Source organism: Narcine bancroftii, chromosome 4, assembly GCF_036971445.1.
Source record: "Narcine bancroftii isolate sNarBan1 chromosome 4, sNarBan1.hap1, whole genome shotgun sequence".
NCBI classification, from domain to species: domain Eukaryota; kingdom Metazoa; phylum Chordata; class Chondrichthyes; order Torpediniformes; family Narcinidae; genus Narcine; species Narcine bancroftii.
In genome coordinates this window covers 48,630,688-48,651,326 of record NC_091472.1, presented here as the reverse complement: position 1 = coordinate 48,651,326, position 20,639 = coordinate 48,630,688, and the positions used below count along the sequence as shown (strand labels likewise).

General features: G+C 38.6%; 1 protein-coding gene across 3 annotated transcripts in view; it reads left to right on the top strand.

The window, feature by feature from the left end:
* iars2 (isoleucyl-tRNA synthetase 2, mitochondrial) overlaps positions 1-20,639 on the top strand; it is a 136,290-nt gene that overhangs the window by 19,931 nt on the left and 95,720 nt on the right. For all 3 annotated transcript variants that reach the window (XM_069931232.1, XM_069931233.1, XM_069931234.1), the window contains exons 4-12: positions 517-665; positions 750-799; positions 885-994; positions 4,581-4,671; positions 5,323-5,438; positions 6,495-6,664; positions 7,690-7,780; positions 12,030-12,181; positions 17,558-17,718. In XM_069931232.1, the coding sequence (XP_069787333.1) occupies positions 517-665; positions 750-799; positions 885-994; positions 4,581-4,671; positions 5,323-5,438; positions 6,495-6,664; positions 7,690-7,780; positions 12,030-12,181; positions 17,558-17,718 (1,090 nt within the window). The remainder of the gene's footprint in view (positions 1-516; positions 666-749; positions 800-884; positions 995-4,580; positions 4,672-5,322; positions 5,439-6,494; positions 6,665-7,689; positions 7,781-12,029; positions 12,182-17,557; positions 17,719-20,639) is intronic.

The following is a 20,639-nucleotide window of genomic DNA, read 5'->3' as shown; positions in this document are numbered from 1 at the left end:
GTGAAACCATTGAAACAAGCAACTGCAGTAAAGCTTTGATAATTATTTAGAAATCTCAATGGTTCAGCCTACAACAATTTATGAAAGGGCATCCATTCTGGTATGTGTATCATCCGGTTCCTTTTGAATGCTGCTTCAGCTACCAAGGAATATTTGATGATCATTTGACCTATTTTATACTATATTTGCCAGTGGTTATGTTGTGAAATTGTAAATGGATATGGCAAATTTAAAGCTAGGCTGAATCAAAGCAGTTATAATATACACAGTCCTGTATTACTTTTAGAAGCCACCCCTTGGCCATTAAATGCATGTTGCAAGGAATCTTGATTAAAATAATAACACATGGCAACAAATAGAAAACATACTTGCAACAATAAGAAGTGTGCAATTTAACAATGTCATTATTTTGAACCTGTATATAGAGATCTTTACTCTTCTTATCTTACCCTAAAATTAGGAATATGCTTTTACATATTGTTTCTTAAACCCTTTTATATGATTTTTGTATTGTAGCTCGAGAATTTGCAGAAAGAACAATTGAACGACAACGTTCAGCATTTATCCGATGGGGTGTGATGGCAGATTGGGACAACTGTTATTACACTTTTGACAAGCAATATGAAGCCAAACAGTTAGAAGTTTTTCATCAAATGTTTGACAAGGTACCTGCTGTTCTTGTTTTTTCATTATATAATTCAATGTGTGATAAAATTCACATGACTTTTCTTGCTTTTTGTTATCTTCAGGGCTACATTTATCGAGATTATAAACCTGTATTTTGGTCACCTTCTACGAGGTTTGTAACTTATTTCATTGGGGTCACTTGGAATTTGAAGTAATTTTAGGATAATGAGTTGAAGCTTGTCATTAAATCTCTGTAGGACAGCATTGGCAGAAGCTGAGCTTGAATACAATCAAGAGCATGTCAGTCGATCGGTATTTGTCAAGTTTCCTCTCCTGAGCGTTCCATCCAAATTGATTTCAGCAACAGGTATAGTATGTGTTTCAGAGAACTATGGTTGGGTTTAAGCTATGATTACGGTGCAGATTGGTGGTGTACCTTAATGAAACACTGCAATGTTAATTCTGGAGTGGGGAGTCTTTGTAAAGAAACATTCAAAATGAATTCAAAGTAATGTTGTGCATGAATTGCCTATTTTTAAAATCAGGGGCTTAGTAAGTTCGAAGTAAAAAGTCTGCAGACAGCGTGATTTAAAGTAAAAGCGCAAAGATAGAGAAAACAGGAACAGCTGGCACCCCTCCGCCATCAGACTCCTCAATGACAAACTCAATCAGAGACTCATTTAATTTATTTTTATTCTTTTATTTATTCAATTTTACGTGTATACACACGCACACACTAATTACAATGTATCCTAGAATAAAAATGAACATCGCAACTAATGATAAACAAATAGACAGAATTCAATAAACAGAGACTAATTTAAAGACTCGTGTACTTTATTGATTTTCTTTTTTTATTCTGTCTGTATTGCACAGTCAGTTTTACATTCATTCTGTTTACAGTTCTTTATTTATGCTGTGTTCAGATGTTTTTGCACTACCAAGTAGTGGTAATTCTGCAGGTTATGTACACATGTTCTCTGACAATAAATCTGAAATCTGAAACTCAGCTGGTCAACAGTGTGCTTCATGTATTAAAGAAAAAGATGCATAACCAAAGTTTTGGCCTTGAGCCCTTCATTAAGATATAAAAAAAATGTCGGCTGGCGCTCAAACCAAATGATGGGAGGGGACGGGGAAGGAGTGTGGTCCCAAAGGCAGGATAGGTGGATGGAGTAGGGAGGGAACGCTAGCAAACAGGGGGAGGAGGGATGTCTCTGTGAATGGAGAGGAGGGATGTCTCTGTGAATGGAGAGGGAAGTTAAAAGGAAAGGGAGGGAGAATGGAGATAGACTAGCAGAAAGTGGAGAAGTTGATGCTAATGCCACCCAGTTGGAGAGTGCTCAGGTGGAAAATCAAGGGTTGTTCTTGGTAGAAAAGTACATGAGGCCATGGACAAAAGTGAACAGGGGAGTGGGGCGCAGAATTGAAGTAGTTGGCCACTGGGAGATCCCTGTCACTGTCGTAGGCAGAGCGAAGGTGCTAATCAAAGCCATCTCCCAGTCTGCGCACAGATTCTCCAATACAGAGAAGGCCACAAAGGGAGAACTGGATATAGTAGATGGCTCCCACGGATAAGTGCAAGTGAAATGTTGCTTGACTTGAAAGGACTGTTTGAGGCTCCAAATGGTGGTGAGGGAGAAGGAATGGCTGCGTGTGGCACTTCCTGTGGCTACAGGGAAAGGTGGCAGAGGACAATTGGTGAGGAGGGATATGTGGGCAAGGGAGTCACGGAGGGAGTGGTCCCTTAGTAAGTTACTGAACACGAGCGTGAGCTTGATAAGCTACTGAGAGCTGAAAGCATATTGCTAAAGCTATGCCTACCACTGGTAAATTTAATTATGATCAACATTAAATACCAAGTCAGTAGACCTCAGCTTAAGAGTTGGAAATAAAATTCAGATCTTTGTGTTCTATATTGGAGGGAAATAATAAGTTATTTTTCCTGGTTCCTGTCTGTAGACCATTGTCAGCTGAATAAAATTAAAATCTAGCATGGCTGTTATGATCTACAATAACATTGAACCCTGATACTCCTCTCCTTTTGTACTTTGTGATAAATGTCCAGCTGAGGAAGGTAGGTTGCATCTACCTGTACTTAATAAAGCATGCTTTGTCTTTTTAACTGCAGTCGGAGTAAAAAAAGTACCAACTTAAGAAGTACTCTAAGGTACCGATATCCTGGTGGGAAGGTTTGCTCGAGCTGTTGGGGAGAGTTTGGCAGAAAACGCAGAAGGAATGTGGAGGATGTTTAGGGGCCACTTGCACGGGGTTCTGGATAGGTTTGTCACTGGGTAAAGGGATCTGTGGTTGACAAAATAGGTGAAACAAGTTGAGAGGAAGAAGGAAGATTTAGATTTTAGATTTAGGAAGCAAAAAAACAGGAAGGACTCATGAGAATTGTATTCTTGCCAGGAATGAACTTGAGAAAGGACTTAGGAGAGCATGAAGCGGGCATGAGAAGACTTTGGCAAGTAGGATTAAGGAGAACCCCGCGGCGCTTTATACAGATGAGAAGTACAGAATGATGGAGGGTGAAGGTAGGGCTGCTTACAGTTGGGGAGGTCCTAAATGAATAGTTTGTTTCATTATTCACCAGAGAAAAGGACCTTAGTCAAGGTGAGGTCAAAATAGAACAAGCTTGTGTGCGAGATCATGTTGCAATTAGGAAAGAAGTGATGGATCTTCTTAAAAATGTTAAGATTGTTAAGTCCACGGGGCTGGATTAAATATACCGCAGGTTGCTGTGAGAAGGGAGGAAGGAGATGGATGGGGAATTGGCGATGATCTTTGCGTCCTCCTTGCCCACAGGGAGGATTGTTGAATGGCAAATGTTGTCCCCTTGTTTAAAAAAAAAGTATGGGGAGAATCCTAGGAATTATAGACCCATGAGTCTTGCATCAGTGATGTGCAAACATTTGGAGAGGATTCTTAAGGACAGGGTTTGTGAGTATTTGGAGAAGTATAGTCACCTCAGCGATAATCAGCATGGCAGATAATTAACATCATGGAAGAACAGATGAGCTTGGGATCCAAATCTGTACATCTCTCAAGGTTGTCATGCAGGTTAACAGAATATGTAGGAAAGCCTATGGGATGCTGGGCTTTATTAGTCAATGGATTGAGTCGAGAGGTCAGTTTGCAACTCTACAAATCTCTGGTGAGATCACACTGGAAATATTGTGTTCAGTTAGGTCATCTCATTGTAAAAGGATATAGAAACTGTGGAAAGGGTGAAGAGGAGATTTACTAGGATGTTGGCTGGAAAATAAGTCTTGTGAGGCAAAGTTAGCTGGGCTAGTGCTTTTCGCTTTAATGCATAACAGGATGATAGGTGACTTAACAGAGGTCTAAAAGATTCTGGGAGGTATAATGTAGTCAGCCAGTGCCATTTTCCCAGGGCGGGAGTAGCAAATACTAGAGAACATCTGTACAAAGTTATGGGAGGAAATTTTAAGGGAGACATCAGGGGTAGGCTTTTTTTTTACATAGAGTTGTGGGTGTCAGAATGCCTTGCAAGGGGTGGTGGTGGAAGCAGAAGCATTAAGGACATGTAAGAGAATATTAGACAGGCACATGGATGAAAGAAAAATTGATGGATATGAGGTAGGAAGGGTTTAGTTTTAAAAAATTTTGTTCGGAATATCTAGATTGGCACAACGTCGAGGACTGTATTTTTCTATGTTCTCTGTGTGCTTAATTTTTTTTTAACTGACATTAGTATTCATGGCTTCTTTAGTACAAGAACTTTTGGCAAAATACACTGTTCTTGTGCACTTTTCTGAAATGTGATCAATTTTTCCAATGCATGATGATTGGAAGGTGGGAGAAATAATTCCTGTCTTCAGTATGGTTCATCCTTTCACAAGAATTTTGGGTGATTTTAAAAAAAATAAGTTGTTATTCTGCCTTTTCCAGTTCAGACTGAAAAGAATTCTTTTTTTTTCTTGCAGAGAATGAATCCTCTGTTCATGCACTAATATGGACAACTCAACCATGGACCATTCCAGCCAACCAGGCAGTTTGTTACATGCCAAATGCCCAGTATGTTCCTTTATTTATGAATTGTTACATTAAAATACTTTCTTAAATGGATGCAGCTAAAGTTTTCAATGAATAATATAGTTTTCTTTATTTTTCTTGTCTATGTTGAAAACTTATAATTTAAATTTTCCTGACCTTTTTCTAATAACCTGAATCTCTGCACAGAATCAGTTTGACTTTATAGTCTTTTATGGAGGGGGGGGGAAATAAAATTTTAAATTTAAAAAAGTAAATAGTCTTTTGTGAACACTATGAATCTAAAGGAGTTGCATACTCTTAGTTGAAATGTTTAAAAAGTTAATCAAAATGGTAATGTGTATCTAAGAAAAATAAATATTTGAACTGTTATTTCAAAGGCACAGCTTTTTTTGCTGTTTGGCTTTTGTAAGCTTGAAAAGCACATCACTGAGTTATTCAGATCACTGCAATTGAATATCTTATTCAAAATGGAGTTTTACTAATCATTTTCTGTGAACTGTATTTTTGACCTACTGAATGTTTTGTTTTTATTCTATATTTTTATTTGCTAATTTGCTTGGAAAATTGAAAAACTGATTTTAATTTTGTGAAATTTATAAATTATTTTGTTGCAAAAGCTAGGTTGATTACTGATCTTTGAAATGAGAATATTGCTATTATATTGAAATGCAGGTATTCCCTAGTAAAGTGCTTAAACACAGAAGAGCTCTACCTTCTGGGTACAGAATGTATAGGCTCCACAGCAGCTATTCTAGGGACACAGTTTGAAATCCTTCAGATGGTCAAAGGTAAAAGAATTTAAAAGTAACTTTCTCCAATTCTTTGGTATTGGAGATTTATATCCCTTCTGTAATACATGCTATAAAATTTATATTCCTGTATGTATTTCTACTCTTCAAGATGAAATGTTGATGGGGTTGGTATGTTTGCTGATGGCACAAAGATTGGAGTTGTGGACAGTGTAGGGAGCTGTGAAAGTATAAGAGCGAGCAAGAAAGTTATGTTAAAGCCATAAAAATCTTTAAGGCTGCACTTTGAGTACTGTTTGCATTTCTATTCGCTCCATTGCAGGAATGATGTGGAGGCTTTGGAAAGGCTACAGGAGAAGTCCTGCCTGGATTGGAGAATGTGAACCAGAAGGAGAGGTTGGACAAAACCTGGGTTGTTTTCATTAGTGTCAGAGGTTGAATCAGGACCTAATAGAAGTTTATAATATTATGAGAGCCATATAGATAGTGTAGACAGTCAAAAACTTTTTCCCAGGGTGAAAATATCAGGTACTTGAGGACACTCATTTAAAGAGAGAGGTGAGGAGAAGTCTAAACAATGTGTTTATTTTTTACACAGAGTATTGGGTGCCTGGAGCAAACTGCTTGGAATAGTGGTGGAAGCAGCTACAATAGTAGCATTTAAGAGACTTGGATAGGCACATGAAAATGCAGGGAATGGAAGGATATGGATAATTTGCAGTCTAAATAAATTTTGTTTAATTTGGCATATTGTTTAGCACAGACAGCATAGACTGAAAGCCCTGTTACTGTGCCGTACTGTTACATTCATACAAATTGGGAAAAGTTAGGTTAGTATGTTAATATTATAAATGCAATCATTTTTAAAGTAGTAATTTTACAAACGGAATGTATTCTATACCCTGTATTCTGTACAACATCACTTTCAGCTCATTAGATTTAGTGAGGTGAATAAGTTTTCTCCCATTTTATCTTTGGTATTCTGAAACTGATTGTAGCATCCATATTGTGACTTAAACTGATGTTGATTAACTTGCTGGAATGGTTTTGTATCAAGAATATAAAGAATAACATTTCTAACCTATTTTGTAATAGGTTCTGATTTGAAGGGTGGAGTCTGTGGCCATCCCATAATTCCAGGAAGACGATCTCAACTTTTGCCTGCTAACCATGTGACAATGCAAAAAGGGTCAGGATTGGTTCATACAGCCCCAGCTCATGGAATGGAAGATTATAGTGTAGCTTCACAACATGGCCTTCCTATTGTAAGTTAGAGATGAAATATATACACTTTTGAAATGGCTAATAATGTTGGCAAAGACATGATAATATGAGCTGAATGGCTTTGTTCACTCTTTTAATTTCAATAGCAGTTTATTCCATGAAAGCAAGGTTGCAAGAAATGTTATTCTGCACATATGTGGTTGTGTTTACTGAGAGACAGGATGTTGGGACCCAGAAAGGCTGCCACACTTTTCATAATCACAATTTATTTCAAAGTGCTAACTTGCTAAGGTTGCTCTCTTGACATGATAAACAATAATGTTCTATTTGCACACACTGAACTCCCATGAATGTGTGGCATTGACCAGATATCTTATTTTGTCATTTTAGTTGAGGGATAAATATCAGCTGAAATTCTTGAGGCAACTGAGTTGTTGAAAGTAGGGTCATTGAGCTTCTTATGGCGACTTGATAAGGAAGCTAAGGATTCAATTAAACATGTCCTTTAGAAGACATTCCAATAATCTAACGCTGCTGTCGAGTGTCACCCTCACTTTTTTGCTCAACCAATCATTTATTCATTTTTGGTACAGTTAGGACACCAAGGTAGTGAAGAGTTTCTGTCAGTTTCAGACAGAAGCTGGGGTGGGAATCAAGTCCATTGCCTTGGAAGCAAGTTAACAAAGGAATACAAGAATTGGGAAACATGATTAGATTTTTAAGCAATTCACATCTGGTCCACCATTCAAAAGAATCAATACTGATCTTTCGTCTCAGCAGCATATTTCTCTCTTTACTCCATATCCCTTAATTCCCTGAATATTTTAAAATATATTGACCTGAATGTCATGGACATTAAAGAACGTGCAATGCACCAATGTGCTGGAGAAACTCAGCAGGTCACGCAGCAATCATAGGAAGTAAAAGGTAAACATTGTTTCGTGCCTGAGCCCTTTGTTAGGAAATAAGAAAGTGATTTAATTTAAAGGAAATTTCAGCTTATCATGTTGAATGATGTATCATACTTAAAATGTCAAATATTTTAATTAATATGTTCACTACTTAGGACTGTTTAGTGAATGAAGATGGTGTTTTCACTGAAGAAGCAGGATCAGACCTTCAGAACAAATTTGTCCTTAATGAAGGAAATGAAACAGGTTGGCATTACCTTAATGGGGAACATTTAAACAAAGCTATTTTGTCCTTTCTCATTAATTTAGATAGCGAAGTGTGAAGTATGTTATATGGAAAATTCCAGGAATTGATCCTTGCTATATGTGGCCTTGGCAGAATTTGGTTAAAATGGTGGATATGAGAGTGTGGCGGGATGGGGCGGGAGGAGGTATTGATACAAATGTAGACATGATACTCTTTGTTAGGTTCAAGAAAAGTGAGCTGTTTTTGTGCCAATGCAGAGTAACAACTTTTTAAAAAAAAAAATCTAAATCTTGTCATCCAAATTTGTGGGCAGTTTTTTGGAAAGTGATGTTGTATAATCCACCACACTTGAAAGTTATCAAATAGTTTGCTGAAGTTTCTTTCAAGACTTGCATGGAAATGATGGAACTTTCCTGGCGATTAGCTGGAACGAGAAAAGATTATCTTTGTGGGGAAAAATAAGTGAAGTAGACCAAATTAACTCATCTTTTTAATATTGTAGTCCCTTAAACAGCTCTCCATTAGATACATTTTATTTTGTTGTTTCACGTTGCTTAGTATTTAAACCATTCATCATTTTCAGCTTGGAAAAAGGGAGAGTTACAAGTCTTTGCCAATGATGGTTGAGAAACATGTGTCCTGAACATGATTAAAATTTTATTTTTCTTTCCTAATCTGGATGAAGATGCCCGGTCTGTGCTCAGTTCTACATCTGAATGGGTTGTCACTGTAAGAAAATGGGCAGATTAATCAAAGATAGTTGATCTTGGTAGGGCAGTGGATGTTGTACACATCGACTTTAGTGAAGCGTTTGACAGGGTCCCTCAAGGTAGGGCGATTCAGAAGGTGCGGATGATTGGCATCCATCGTGAGTTGATGGTTTGAAGACTAAATTGGCTGAATCATTGAAGACACAGGGTAGTGATGGAAGCCTTTATTCAGTGGTGTTTTGGAAGGATTGGTGTTGGGTCTTGTTTGTGATGTACATAAATGACTTTGATTAAAAAGGCATCTGGTGAATTAGAAAGTTTGCAGGTGATACAAAGATTGGTGCCGTTGTTGGATAGTGTAGAGGGCTATTAAAGAATACAACGGGATAGAGGCAAACGAGATGATTGTGAGCTTCAGTATGGTGACTGTTGTCCACTCTCCACTGCACTGGTGTGGAGTGGGTTGAAGAGAACAAAGTTTCTTGTTGAGTATATGATGAACAACCTATCCTGGACCCAACTGCCTCTTCATTAGTCAGGAAGGTGCAGCAGTTATTGCTTTTCTGTAGGAGATTGAGGAGGGCAAGGCTACCAGCCCCCAACTTGACAAATATTTTACAGGCACATAATTGGGTGTCCTGACTGGCTACATCATTGTTTGGTATGGTATTCCTAAGCATCAGACCAGAAGTTAATACAAGAGATCACCACAAGGGCCATGAAGATTACTGGGGTCTCCCTTTCCTCTATAACCAACATTCACTGGGAGCATTCCTGCCATCCATCACTAACATCAAGAACAAAGTACTGGAGCATCAAAATCTGGATTGCCAGGCAGGGAAATGGCTTCTTTCTACAGGCTATGAAATTACTGAAAGATATCCTGTAAGATTGGGTCTCTTCTAAATTAAATGGAATAAAGGATTCCAGAATATTTATAATTGCCTATTGAAAATTACATTTTTATGGAACTGTGATTGCAATGTGCTGTGTGAGAAATGTGTGTGTACCGTGGTGTGTGGCAGACAGAAGACAATTTTGTGTAATATTACATCTTCTTTGCTATCACATGACAATAAAGGAATCTTGAAATCATGGTTCATCTGATTATATATGAACAGTCAGATGATAAATTTGGATTTTTTTTTACGTGCTGCAGCTAAACAGGTGCATAAAATATACCAACTACAATTGTATAAATTAGACTCCCACAATATACCAAGACAGAAAAAGACATGATAAATATGAAAGCAAAGATAAATAAATATTCACAGTTGCAATTCGTGGTCCCAAAAAACTTGAAATTTCAATAGTGCTGACAGATCTTCTGGTGGTCCCCGAGTAGCTTTTGTTGATGATGAAAGATTATTGTCACATTTAAATTTCGGCCATAACCCCCATGCTGCCCAATTATAACCAAATGACCTACAGCCCCTGATGCATTTTGAACAGTGAGAGGAAACCAGAGCACCTGAAGAAAACCCACATAGACACGGGGAGAACATACAAATTCCGTACAGTCAGTGCGGAATTCGAACCCCAGGCTTGATTGCTGGTGCTCTGTGTTGCACTAACTGCTACACTAACCATGCCATCCTCAATTTGTAAGTATAATATACAGATGCACCAAAATCCTTACTTGCTGCAGCCAAACAGGTATGTAATATGCCAAAATGGGGAAAAAAGACAAATATGATAAGATAGATAAATATTCACAGTTGCATTTAGTGCAAGGATAATGTGACATTTCAGTAGTGCAGACAGATCTTTTCAAGACAAGTCGAGTTTATTGTCATTCGATTGTACAAGTGCAACCTGACAAAACTGCATTCTCTGGTCCTCAGTACAAAACACAGACATACAACCAGATATAACTGGTTATATTTGTCTATGTGTGTTATGTCTAGTTGTGTTTTTGCATTGAGGACCAGGTTGTACTTGTACAGTCAGATGACAATAAGCTTGACAATACATATACAAGACAAGTATTCATCTCTACAAATAAATATTTTTTTGTGAATATGAGTCTCCGATCATTAGTGTGAGCAGTTCTTTTGGTTGTTCAGCATTCTCATGGCCCATGGGAAGAAGCTGTTCCTCAGCCTGGTGGTGTTGTCTCTGATACTCCTGTATCTCTTCCCCAAAGGGAGCAGCTGAAAGATGCTGAGTGCAGGGTGGAAAGGGTCCTCAGTTATTTTGCGAATCCACTTCAAGACAACAATCTCAATAGAATACATTGATTGTGGGGGAGGGAGACTCCATTGATCCTCTCTGTCACTCTTATGGTCTTGTGGATTGACCTCTGATCTATTTCTCTGCAGCAGCTGTACCATACTGTGATGCAGCTGGCCAGGGTGCTCTTGATAGAGCTCCTATAGAAGGTTGGCATAATGGCTGGTAGCCTTGTCTTCTCAGGAAGTGCAGTCGCTGTTGTGCCTTCTTGACAAGTGAGATGTTGAATGTCCACGATAGGTCACTGGTTAAGTGAACTCCAAAGAACTCTCCACTCTCTCTTCTACAGAGTTGTTGGTGTGTCGTGGAGGGTCGTTGCTCCTGGTCTGCCTGTAGTCCTTCGCCTTGCCCAGATTACTCGCACCATTTCATGAGATTTTCCACCTCTTCTTTGTTACCTCTTAGGCTAACTACTTATGTGTCATCTGCAAGTTTGATGACATTGTTGGAGCTGGATCTGGTGATCCTGTCATGGGTAGGTATCATGAGCAGCAACTGAGCATACAACTCTGAGGTCCACCGTCAGTTCTCAGTGGTTAGTAAGGGATTACTTAAGGTCATAAATGGGGGGTGGGTGGAGGTTGAGAACCACTGGTTTAGAAAGTAGAGGCATTGGTGTGTATTCATGCTTGCTTCAAAGTGCTGGCTTTAGGAGAGGACCTATAGACTCCCAGAAAAGGTTCTAACCTTCACCACTGCTATCCCATCAGTGAAGACAGGTGTGTGCTCTCTTGGCTTCTCTTTCCTAAAGTCTGCAATGAGCTCCTTGGTTTTTTTCATGTTGAGAGCAAGATTGTTGTTCTGATTCTTGATCTCCATCCTATCTTGTGACATCATTACCCATTTTTCAGCTCACAACAATGGTGTCATCAATGAATTTATGGATTGCGTTGGAGCCAAACTTGGCTGCGCAATCATGAGTGCAGAGAGAATAGAGCATAGACTAAGCATGCTGTCTTGGAGTACCCTTGTGTTGATGGACAGCATGAAAGTGATATTGCCAATCTATATCGATCGTGGTCTTCTGATGAGGAAGTTGAGTTGCAAAGCAATGCACAAGAGTCCCAGATCTCGTAATCTGGTTATTATTTTTTCTGGTATGATGGTGTTAAATGCTGAGCTATAGTCAATGGACAACACGCTAACATAGATGTACTTGTGGTCCAAGTGATCTAATGCTAGCAAGAGTTGTCAACATTACTGGAACAACCAACTTAAAATTTGCTGCTTAGAGGAAATTCTAATTTGCATCTTGGTTTTAATGTGGATGCATTTTTATGGATTTAATTTCTGAATTTTATTACAGTCATCCAAATGTTGCAGGGATCAAAAATGCTATTGAAAGAGGAGGATATAAAGCACAGTTATCCATATGACTGGCGAACAAAGAAGCCAGTAATTATACGATCCAGTAAACAATGGTTCATAGATACTGGAAGAATTAAGGACCGAGCACAGGTAATCTATTACTTTTGGAACTGAATAATTTGAAATGATTAAAATTTGGGTTTATATCAGTTATATGTTTTTAATGCATTAATAGCTGTTTATGTGTTTATTCTAATCTTTTCAACACAATTACAAAATTACTGACTTCCTAGGAAAGTAAGGGAGAAATAATAATCCAAATTTAGTCAACTCATGAAATGCTTTGCTGCTTGTATGGTATATTGAGAAAAAAAACTTTAAGTTGCTGTTTGTCAGTGAGAGTAATATGGTGGTCATGACATCAAAAGAAGAAACTAAGGAGAATATTTTGCAAGGAAAGAGAAAATATAATTGAATAAACAGAGTATTCTCGCTATGGTCCAGATGGGTTGTGTTTATGCATTTTAAAAGTTGGGGAACTATCACGTTTATATTGAATATTTGGGTGGGAGGGGGGAAATAGCAGAGAATATTGGGCAGCAATAAAGATCCTGTGAGGGAGATGTTTAATGGAACAATTAAAGAAAAAGTTCATTTTCTACAGCCTCAAGATAATAAATAAAGTGGGCAACCTAATGCATTGTGAAAACATATTTGCCATTTTTGCTTAGAACTTGAAAGATGATCAAGTTTAAGAGATTGTTAACATTCTGTTACAATAGAGCATTGATTTTTAGTTTAAAAAAAACCAAAATGTTTTCTGTCACAAAGTTGCAACAGAAACTAGACCATTGCATTTCCAACATTATACCACACGAGTGTGCTATTCCTAATCACATTTCTAGACCAACACATTTTCGGGCCAAGGTTTGCTCCCATTCTAGGTGGAGAGATATCATGCCTCAGCAACAGAACTGGTGAAAATTGCCCAAACCAATTGTCAAATTTGGACACAGGAAAACAATGAACTTGCTGCAGATTGCACTTGCTCTGCCAATAATTATCCCTTCTTCCTCTTCTTCATTCAATCCCTTCCTCTTCTGGCACCCTCTCCACACCCCCACTTTTATTGAATGACCAAATATTTGGGCAATCACTAAGAAGCTAGAAGGACTCAGTAGGTCAGGCAGTATCCATATTAAACTCATAGAATAGTTCAGTCGACATTTTGAATTGGGATCCTTTATCAAGACTAAACTACAGAGGGATGATATTGTATATTAATGGGAATAGGCAAAAGAAGGGGATAAGGCAGGGGAAGAGCTAAGAGGTGATAAGATATTCGACAGAAGATGGGAGAGGGAGTGATGCAGACAGAGGGAGAGACAACTGTGGAAGGGGCAAGAGAAATGTAAGAATGGGGGTAGGTTTAAAAAAAGATAGAAATGGTAGAACCAGATTGAGGTGGGGGAGCGAAGCTAGAACTAGTTTAACCATGCCAACCATTTTAATTCACTTCATCATTCGTGCATTGACACATTCTGCACTTACCCTCCTCCATTGTCAGGGTGAAGTAAATGTACATTGAGGAACAATGGGGGTGTTTCTACTGAGCCGGGAAAAGCACGATGATGCGAGGTAATGCGAGGTGATGCGTGGTGACACCTTGAATCTGGCTGCACTGTAAACACATCCGGTTGTGGCCGATGTGCGGCGATTCGAGGTGCTCCGGCGTCCTACTTTTGAGGTGGTCAATGCGGGGTGATGCGAGGGACGACCTCGCAGTGGAAACACCGCGGGTGACTCACCGGAAGTCGCGATTTTTCACTCGCGGTTTTCAATTGCTCATTGGACTTCCTGGTAACCTCGCATTCCTCGCATCGCCCTACATCACCGCGTATTCATCGTTCGGTAGAAACAGTTCAGGTAGTCCTAAAGTGCGCGGTGATGTGAGGGACAAAAAAATCGCGGTGATGCGAGGTGTCCTTAATATAAACACACACATTGTATCCTATGGCATGGACATTTGACTTTTCCAGTTGGAGGTAACCCACTTCTATCTGGTTCCACTGTTTCCATCCCTTATTTCATCTGGGTGGTCTTGAGGGAGTTGTTCATTGTGGTGAAGAGAAACTGGGTCTCTGTTCAAGGTTGAGATGGAGGGCCCTCAGATTATCCAGATGGGGTGTCCATTGTGAAAATGAGCTTGGTGGGACCAAGGAAACAGTCAAAGTGAAGGAGGGCATCCAAGACCCCACAGCTAAAAGTTGGAGGCCACTGGTTCAGAATAGAGTCAGGATAGGAAGAAATAAGTTTAGTGATACAAGAAAAGGCTGAAACAATGAGTTTCAGAGCAATTTTGCTGGTGGATTTTGTACACAAAATAAAATTGAGTTATGCAGGGCTGGGTCACAAAGGCTGAAAGAGTGGAGGGAATTAGGTTCATGACTGTCTGATAGGCAAAGGCCTGATGTTCAATGATCACGATCCAAAGAGATGTATGAGGAGGTGTCTCAGAGTTTATATCTGGCATTTATGAGATGGAGATCTATTTACCAGACCACAACACTAACCTTGTCAGAGGATTGATGATACAGGTACACAATCCTTTATCCAAACATCTAAAATCCAGAAAGCTCCAAAATCCGGCAAGTGGGGAGAGAGACCGGCAGCGTGAGTCGGGAAGGCGAGGGGGAGAGACCGGCAGTGCGAGTCAGGCAGGCAGGAGACTGGCAGCGCCGGGGGGTGGGGTGGGGGGGGGGAGATGGCAGCACAATTCGGGTGGGCTTAAATCTGGCATTCCGAAATCTGGAAAAATCCGAAATTTGGAACACACTGTCCCTCAAGGGATCCGGATAAAGGATTGTGTACCTATATCAGATTTTGTTCTCAGTTCAGAAAGGGGTAAGTTTGAACATGTAATGAGAGTGGAGTGGAAAAGTTGAGACTGTTTCTAGCAATGCCTGGATCTAGAGAGGCTAAGCAGTCAGAGGGAAGCGTCCAGGTGGATCAAGAGTACTAAAGACTCTTGAAAGGGTCCATGGTTTGGGGTGAAGCCTCCAAGCCAAAAAATTCGGCACAGAGGCAGAGATGGCATTAAGAGATGAATTCAACGCCATGTCAAGGTCAGGATTAATTGAGATAGGATTCCGAATTAGAGGGGAAAAGGTCTGAAGGGATAGAGAAAACATAGGGTGTAAGAGATGGAGGCTCTGAGGAAAATTAAGGGGTACAAAGATCCAGAGGGATACTTCAATACAGGAATCTGTGCGCCCTTGTTTATGAACTGTAATGGCTATTGTGCAGATGCAACAAATAATTAAGAAAGGTGACAAAACTATAGTTTTTGCAAGAGGAATTGGATAATCAGGTATTGAGACCATGCCTCATTTATCTGGTGATTTGCTATACAGTATTGGCCTCCTTATTTAAGGAAATATAAATGCATTGGAATCAGTTCAGAGAACATTTACTGGTCTGATACCTGGAATGGACAAATTATCTTCTGAGGAAAAGTTGGAGTTGCTGGTTTTGCATCAGTTTGATTTTGGAAGAGTAGTAGTGATTGATTGATAGGGTAAACATGAAGATGATATTTCCAGGTATCATATATCTGGGTAATTTAGTTTAAAAAAAAAAATCAGGGTCACTCATTTAAGACAAAAAAGGCACTTTTTTTTCTTCATTTTTAGGATCTGGATATTTATTGCCTAATAATGGAAAATGACTAAAACTGCAGATGCTGGAATTTGAAACCTGCTGGAAGAACTCTTGTCATGAAGCAGCCTCTGTGGAAAGCAAATCCAGTAAACATTTCAGGTCATTGCCTTTTAGTTTTAAAGAAGGGTCGCTGACTGGAGTTGGTAATTGGGTTCTCTTTCCAAAGATGGTGCTCGACTGGCTGGTTGCTTCCAGCTTTTCTACTTTGTTTCAGCATTTATTACCCATTCCTTTTGTGATTGAGATGGTGGTGATCTATTTCGTCGCTCTATTAGAGGAGTTCCTATAGTGCTTTTGAGTTGGGAGTTCCACCATTTTGATCAAACAATGAAGGTCTGGCAATACATTTTCAAAGCAGGGTAACGTCCAACTTTGAGATGGTGGTCTTTGAACTTCTTTGGTGGTAGGTTTGACAAGTTGTATCATGGTAACCTAGTTGCGTAACTGCAGTTTACTTTGCAGATGCACATCACACTATAGCTGAAAGCCACCAGTAATAGGTGGAATGAATAATTAGGGTATTTGGGCAACATTCAAATGGGCTGCTTTGTTGTGGGTAGTGTCAAGCTCCATGGATATTTAATTCCTGAGCTTGGTAGTTGTGCAGGCACATCATAATCATAGCTACATTGTATTAGCTATTTATCTTTTTATGCCTTCAGTTCATTTTTGTTCTGAAAGATGTTTATATCAATGTAAAGTGCTTTCAATTTTGTCTTTTTACGGTATTTGCCAGCATTGACTTTAGAGAGCCGTCACTTTTATTTGTCTGTTGTTTCCCTTCCTTTCAGACTTTGATTCTTGTGACTTGCTACCCTGTAGTCTCATCTTATTGTTATTGTAAAATTTCAAAATTTGCTCTTTCATGAATTTTTTTTTCCCACTTCCTTGCAATACACTAGTATCTCTTATCAGCTTTCGTTTAAAACCTCTGACTAGCTGGAACACCTCTCCCAGCAAAACAGCTCCTGATTTCTCAGGCACTATTACTGGTGCTCAATGAATTTACATATGTAGAAATTCAGAGGTGTGGATCAATTTTTTTCATGTTGACATTAGGTTCTTTCCTTAAGCTGAACCTCCTTTATAAGAACAAAGAAACAGAAGCAATGGTAGGGTAGGACATTTTGACTCGTGCTTACTCTACCATTCAACAAGATCATGACTGATCTTTTATCTATGTGTAAATTTTCTGAACTAAATCACTTGATAACATTCAAAAATACGTCAAACTCTGCCTTTGGTATACATTAGCACCTCAAGATTTTACTATTTCAAAAATATCAAAGTAAAATTTAAAAATAAATACCCTGAGTTTTTCCTTCTAATCTGCAGTGTGAGATTTTGAAATATATTTAGTAATAGGCATGTTTGCGTGGGATCTACCTCTCCAATCCTTGAGCATCATGCTGGAGAATCCTAGCAAAATAGGATTCCACAATTTCATCCCAAGTGGAATCCAATGACAGCAGAATAACCAATGCACCAGCATCTGTCATTCAGAACATCTTGCACTGGGAGTGCCATACACAAGTCTGGGCGCTCTTGTATGGGAGCAGGCAAAAGTTGGTAGTCCTATTTGAACCACTGGCCACAGAAGCATCTTGTAGGCTAATGATTGCTATTATTGGACTTAATCCTGTGATTTATATAAAAAAAATAAAAATATTCTGGTTGTAAATAAAATTGTGAATATCTGGTGGCTGGACAGTTTTTGAATGAGCATTGTTTGAACTTTGGACGATGCCCAGGGTTGTTGTCATGTGTTTGAAAAGAATGATGCATGATTGCTTTGTTTTGGTTAAGGAATTGATGAAGAAAGTTGAAATGATACCACAATCTGCAATGAACAGCATGCTCACCATGTTGGAGAGACGGACATATTGGTGCATTTCAAGGCAGCGCTGCTGGGGTGTTCCTATTCCAGTTTTTTACCACAAAGAAACTGGAGAACCATTCATTAACAAGTAAGATGCTTTGAAAGTATTTGTATATGTTTCTGTATTTGTTCTCAGTGACTCAGCAAATGAAGAACATTTTTTTACAAAACTAAAACTTCAATTCCCTTTTTGTAATCCTGATCTTCATGGAACCAGACATATTTATAAACCATTCCATTCACCTAACAGTGGGTACTTTTGGAAGCTAGCAAAGGATGACTAAAAAAATCACGAGGAAGAAAAAGATAAAATATGAGCTAAGTAGCTAATGATGTAGAAGAGGTATGAGCTTCTGCAAGTGGATGAATGGAGGTGGGAAGCTATAGTAAACATTAGTCACTTGGAGAATGAGATGGGGTGTTAATTGGAAATAGCGAACTAACCTAGATTCGAAATGATATTTATGCATCTGACTTACAAGATACAAAAATAGCCCAATAATAATTAACGCGGTGTTACAGGAAAGTAGAAATTAAAAATAATTGCTATTGTAAAGGAAAATGTACTCTTGAAACTAATGGGGTGAGAAACCAATAGGTCCTTTGGACCTAATGGCCTGTATCTGAGTGTTTTAATGGTTATAATCCACCAAATCTCTGTATCTGGAGAGGTTCCAGAGGATTGGTAAAAATGCCAATGCTTACATTTGAGGAAAAAGGGAGTAAAAATCAGGAAACCAGTCACTCAGCCTAAAATCTGTCATTGGGAAAATGCTGGAATCCATGATTGAGGTAAGAGTAGAATATATAGAAAATCTAAAGAAAATTAAACCGATTCAAAATGGCATTTATGGAAGGACAACTATGTTTGACTAATTTACTGGAGCTCTACAAGGATGCTGGAAGAGGATTCTCATTTGAGTTCATTTTCAGGATGTGACTCTTGCTAGAAGGCCTGCATTTATTGCCCATTTATTGCTCATTACCTTCTGCATATTATCTTCTCTGCTGCGTCATCCTTCCCTGCCCACTCATGCCTTTACATCCAACTGTGCCCCCTAACCTGACTCATCAACCCTGACTCATGAGTTCTCTTGTTCCTCTAACACACCATTCCTTCCCTTCGTACTGCTCATTCCCCTTACACTATTCTTCCTTTTTGCATTCCTTCACTCCTCCCCTGTTGATTGTGTAAATTGATTTGGTAATATGCTACAAGATGTGGGTAACATTATTTGGCCATTTCAGTTCATTCTGATCTATTATTTGTTACTGAGCTTAGTATAACTTGATACAGATTCACCAAGATAATAAATGACGGCGGTGTGCAAGTTATGAAAGTAAACAGTGTAAGTTGAAGAGTGGGTGGAAGCGCATTTTCTTTCTATACCTCTAACCAAATTATAATACTGCCCAGGTGATTTAACTTTCTGTGTGAAGAATGTACTATGACCTGTATCGTAGTTGCTAGGTATTATTCAGAGTAGTGCATTGTTATTCCCTACAATGAGGGGTATGCCAGAAGAAATGTTTGCATGCATGGTGCTCATTGTGACTCAAATTTATTGTGTGACTTACTTTAGCACATTCTGACATGATAAAGCAAATCTTAAGTATTTTATCTGTAAGATCAAGATTTCTGAAGGATAAAGTCTTCACTTCGCTTGCAGCCTTACCCAGTTTTAGATTTTCATTAATACAGGGAAATTATTGCAGCATTAGTGGCATCCCTGCCCAAGCAGGACTTTGAACATGCTATCAGTCCTTTGTTATGACTAATATTCTGCAATGCTTTGAAAAAGGGTGGAACAAGATGGGCTTGACAAATTAGGAAGATAATTCTCATGAGAATGTCTAAAATATGTTTTGAGTATTAAACTGTCTTGATTTTTCTTTTGAAGCTTAGTACGGGAATGTGCATTTTTGCGTTACTGTATAAAAATCTTGAATATTATTTGGTTGCATAGACATGGTAGATTTAAGTTTTGATACAATATAGCAGTTACAACTGGGCACAGGTCATTCTGCCCTATCAGATCATTTTGGTATTTACCTTCCCTATAACATTATCCTGTACTGTTGCTGATTGAACAGAAGTAGATCCAGAATTGCAACATGCAGTACCACCCACTTTAAATTCTTGAGAATTAGGTAGAAGCATTCTTTCCTCTGACCAACTTACAATTCTGCTTTCAGTCCTCATGGTATCGACACGTGCTCTTTGTCAGAATATTAGAAGTTCTTGTTGACTGCAACATTTCATTCATCTGTTAAATACCTCAAAAAATTGAAGTTTCTCATTCATCTGTTAAATACCTCAAAAAATCTGATTATTTTCTAGAAAAGCGAGAGTTTATCCAAAATTAAGGACTTTGGAAGTAAAAATCCCCCATCACAAGCATCAAACAAAGTTGATCAATATTTCTCGATCATTTCAATCCTCTACATTTAAAAAAAAAATGAGTAGCATATTGAACATAACTGCAATGCTACGACACTCAAGATACTTGACGTATGACAGAAAATAAGTTAATCAGGAAGTGATTAGGGAGTTTTATGGGCAGTGTGTTTAAACCATTTGAATTTTCAACCCTTGAATTTCCATGGCACATTAAGATTATAACTTCAATAACTTCACTCCATTAAAATGCTCTGATCCATATTAGTCATCATCACTAACCTCTCACCATTGCTACTTTTACACCAACGTACATTGCTCCTTTACCTTTTCATTTGTGAAAGAGAATGGACATGGGCTTTAAAATCATCACAATCCTAATCATTCTTGAATTAGTATTTTCCTTCACTTATCCTGAAATGCTGGCCTTTTTTTTAATTGTGTACCTTGAGCTAATATGATTCTTAAAAATCTATGTTCCATGTCCTTTGGAGTTTCTATCTGTGTCAGCTTTTTCCACACCTTTTCCAAACCCTCTTGTTACTTTCTATTTATAAATTCTTCTTTCTTCTTTGGCTTGGCTTCGCGGACGAAGATTTATGGAGGGGTAA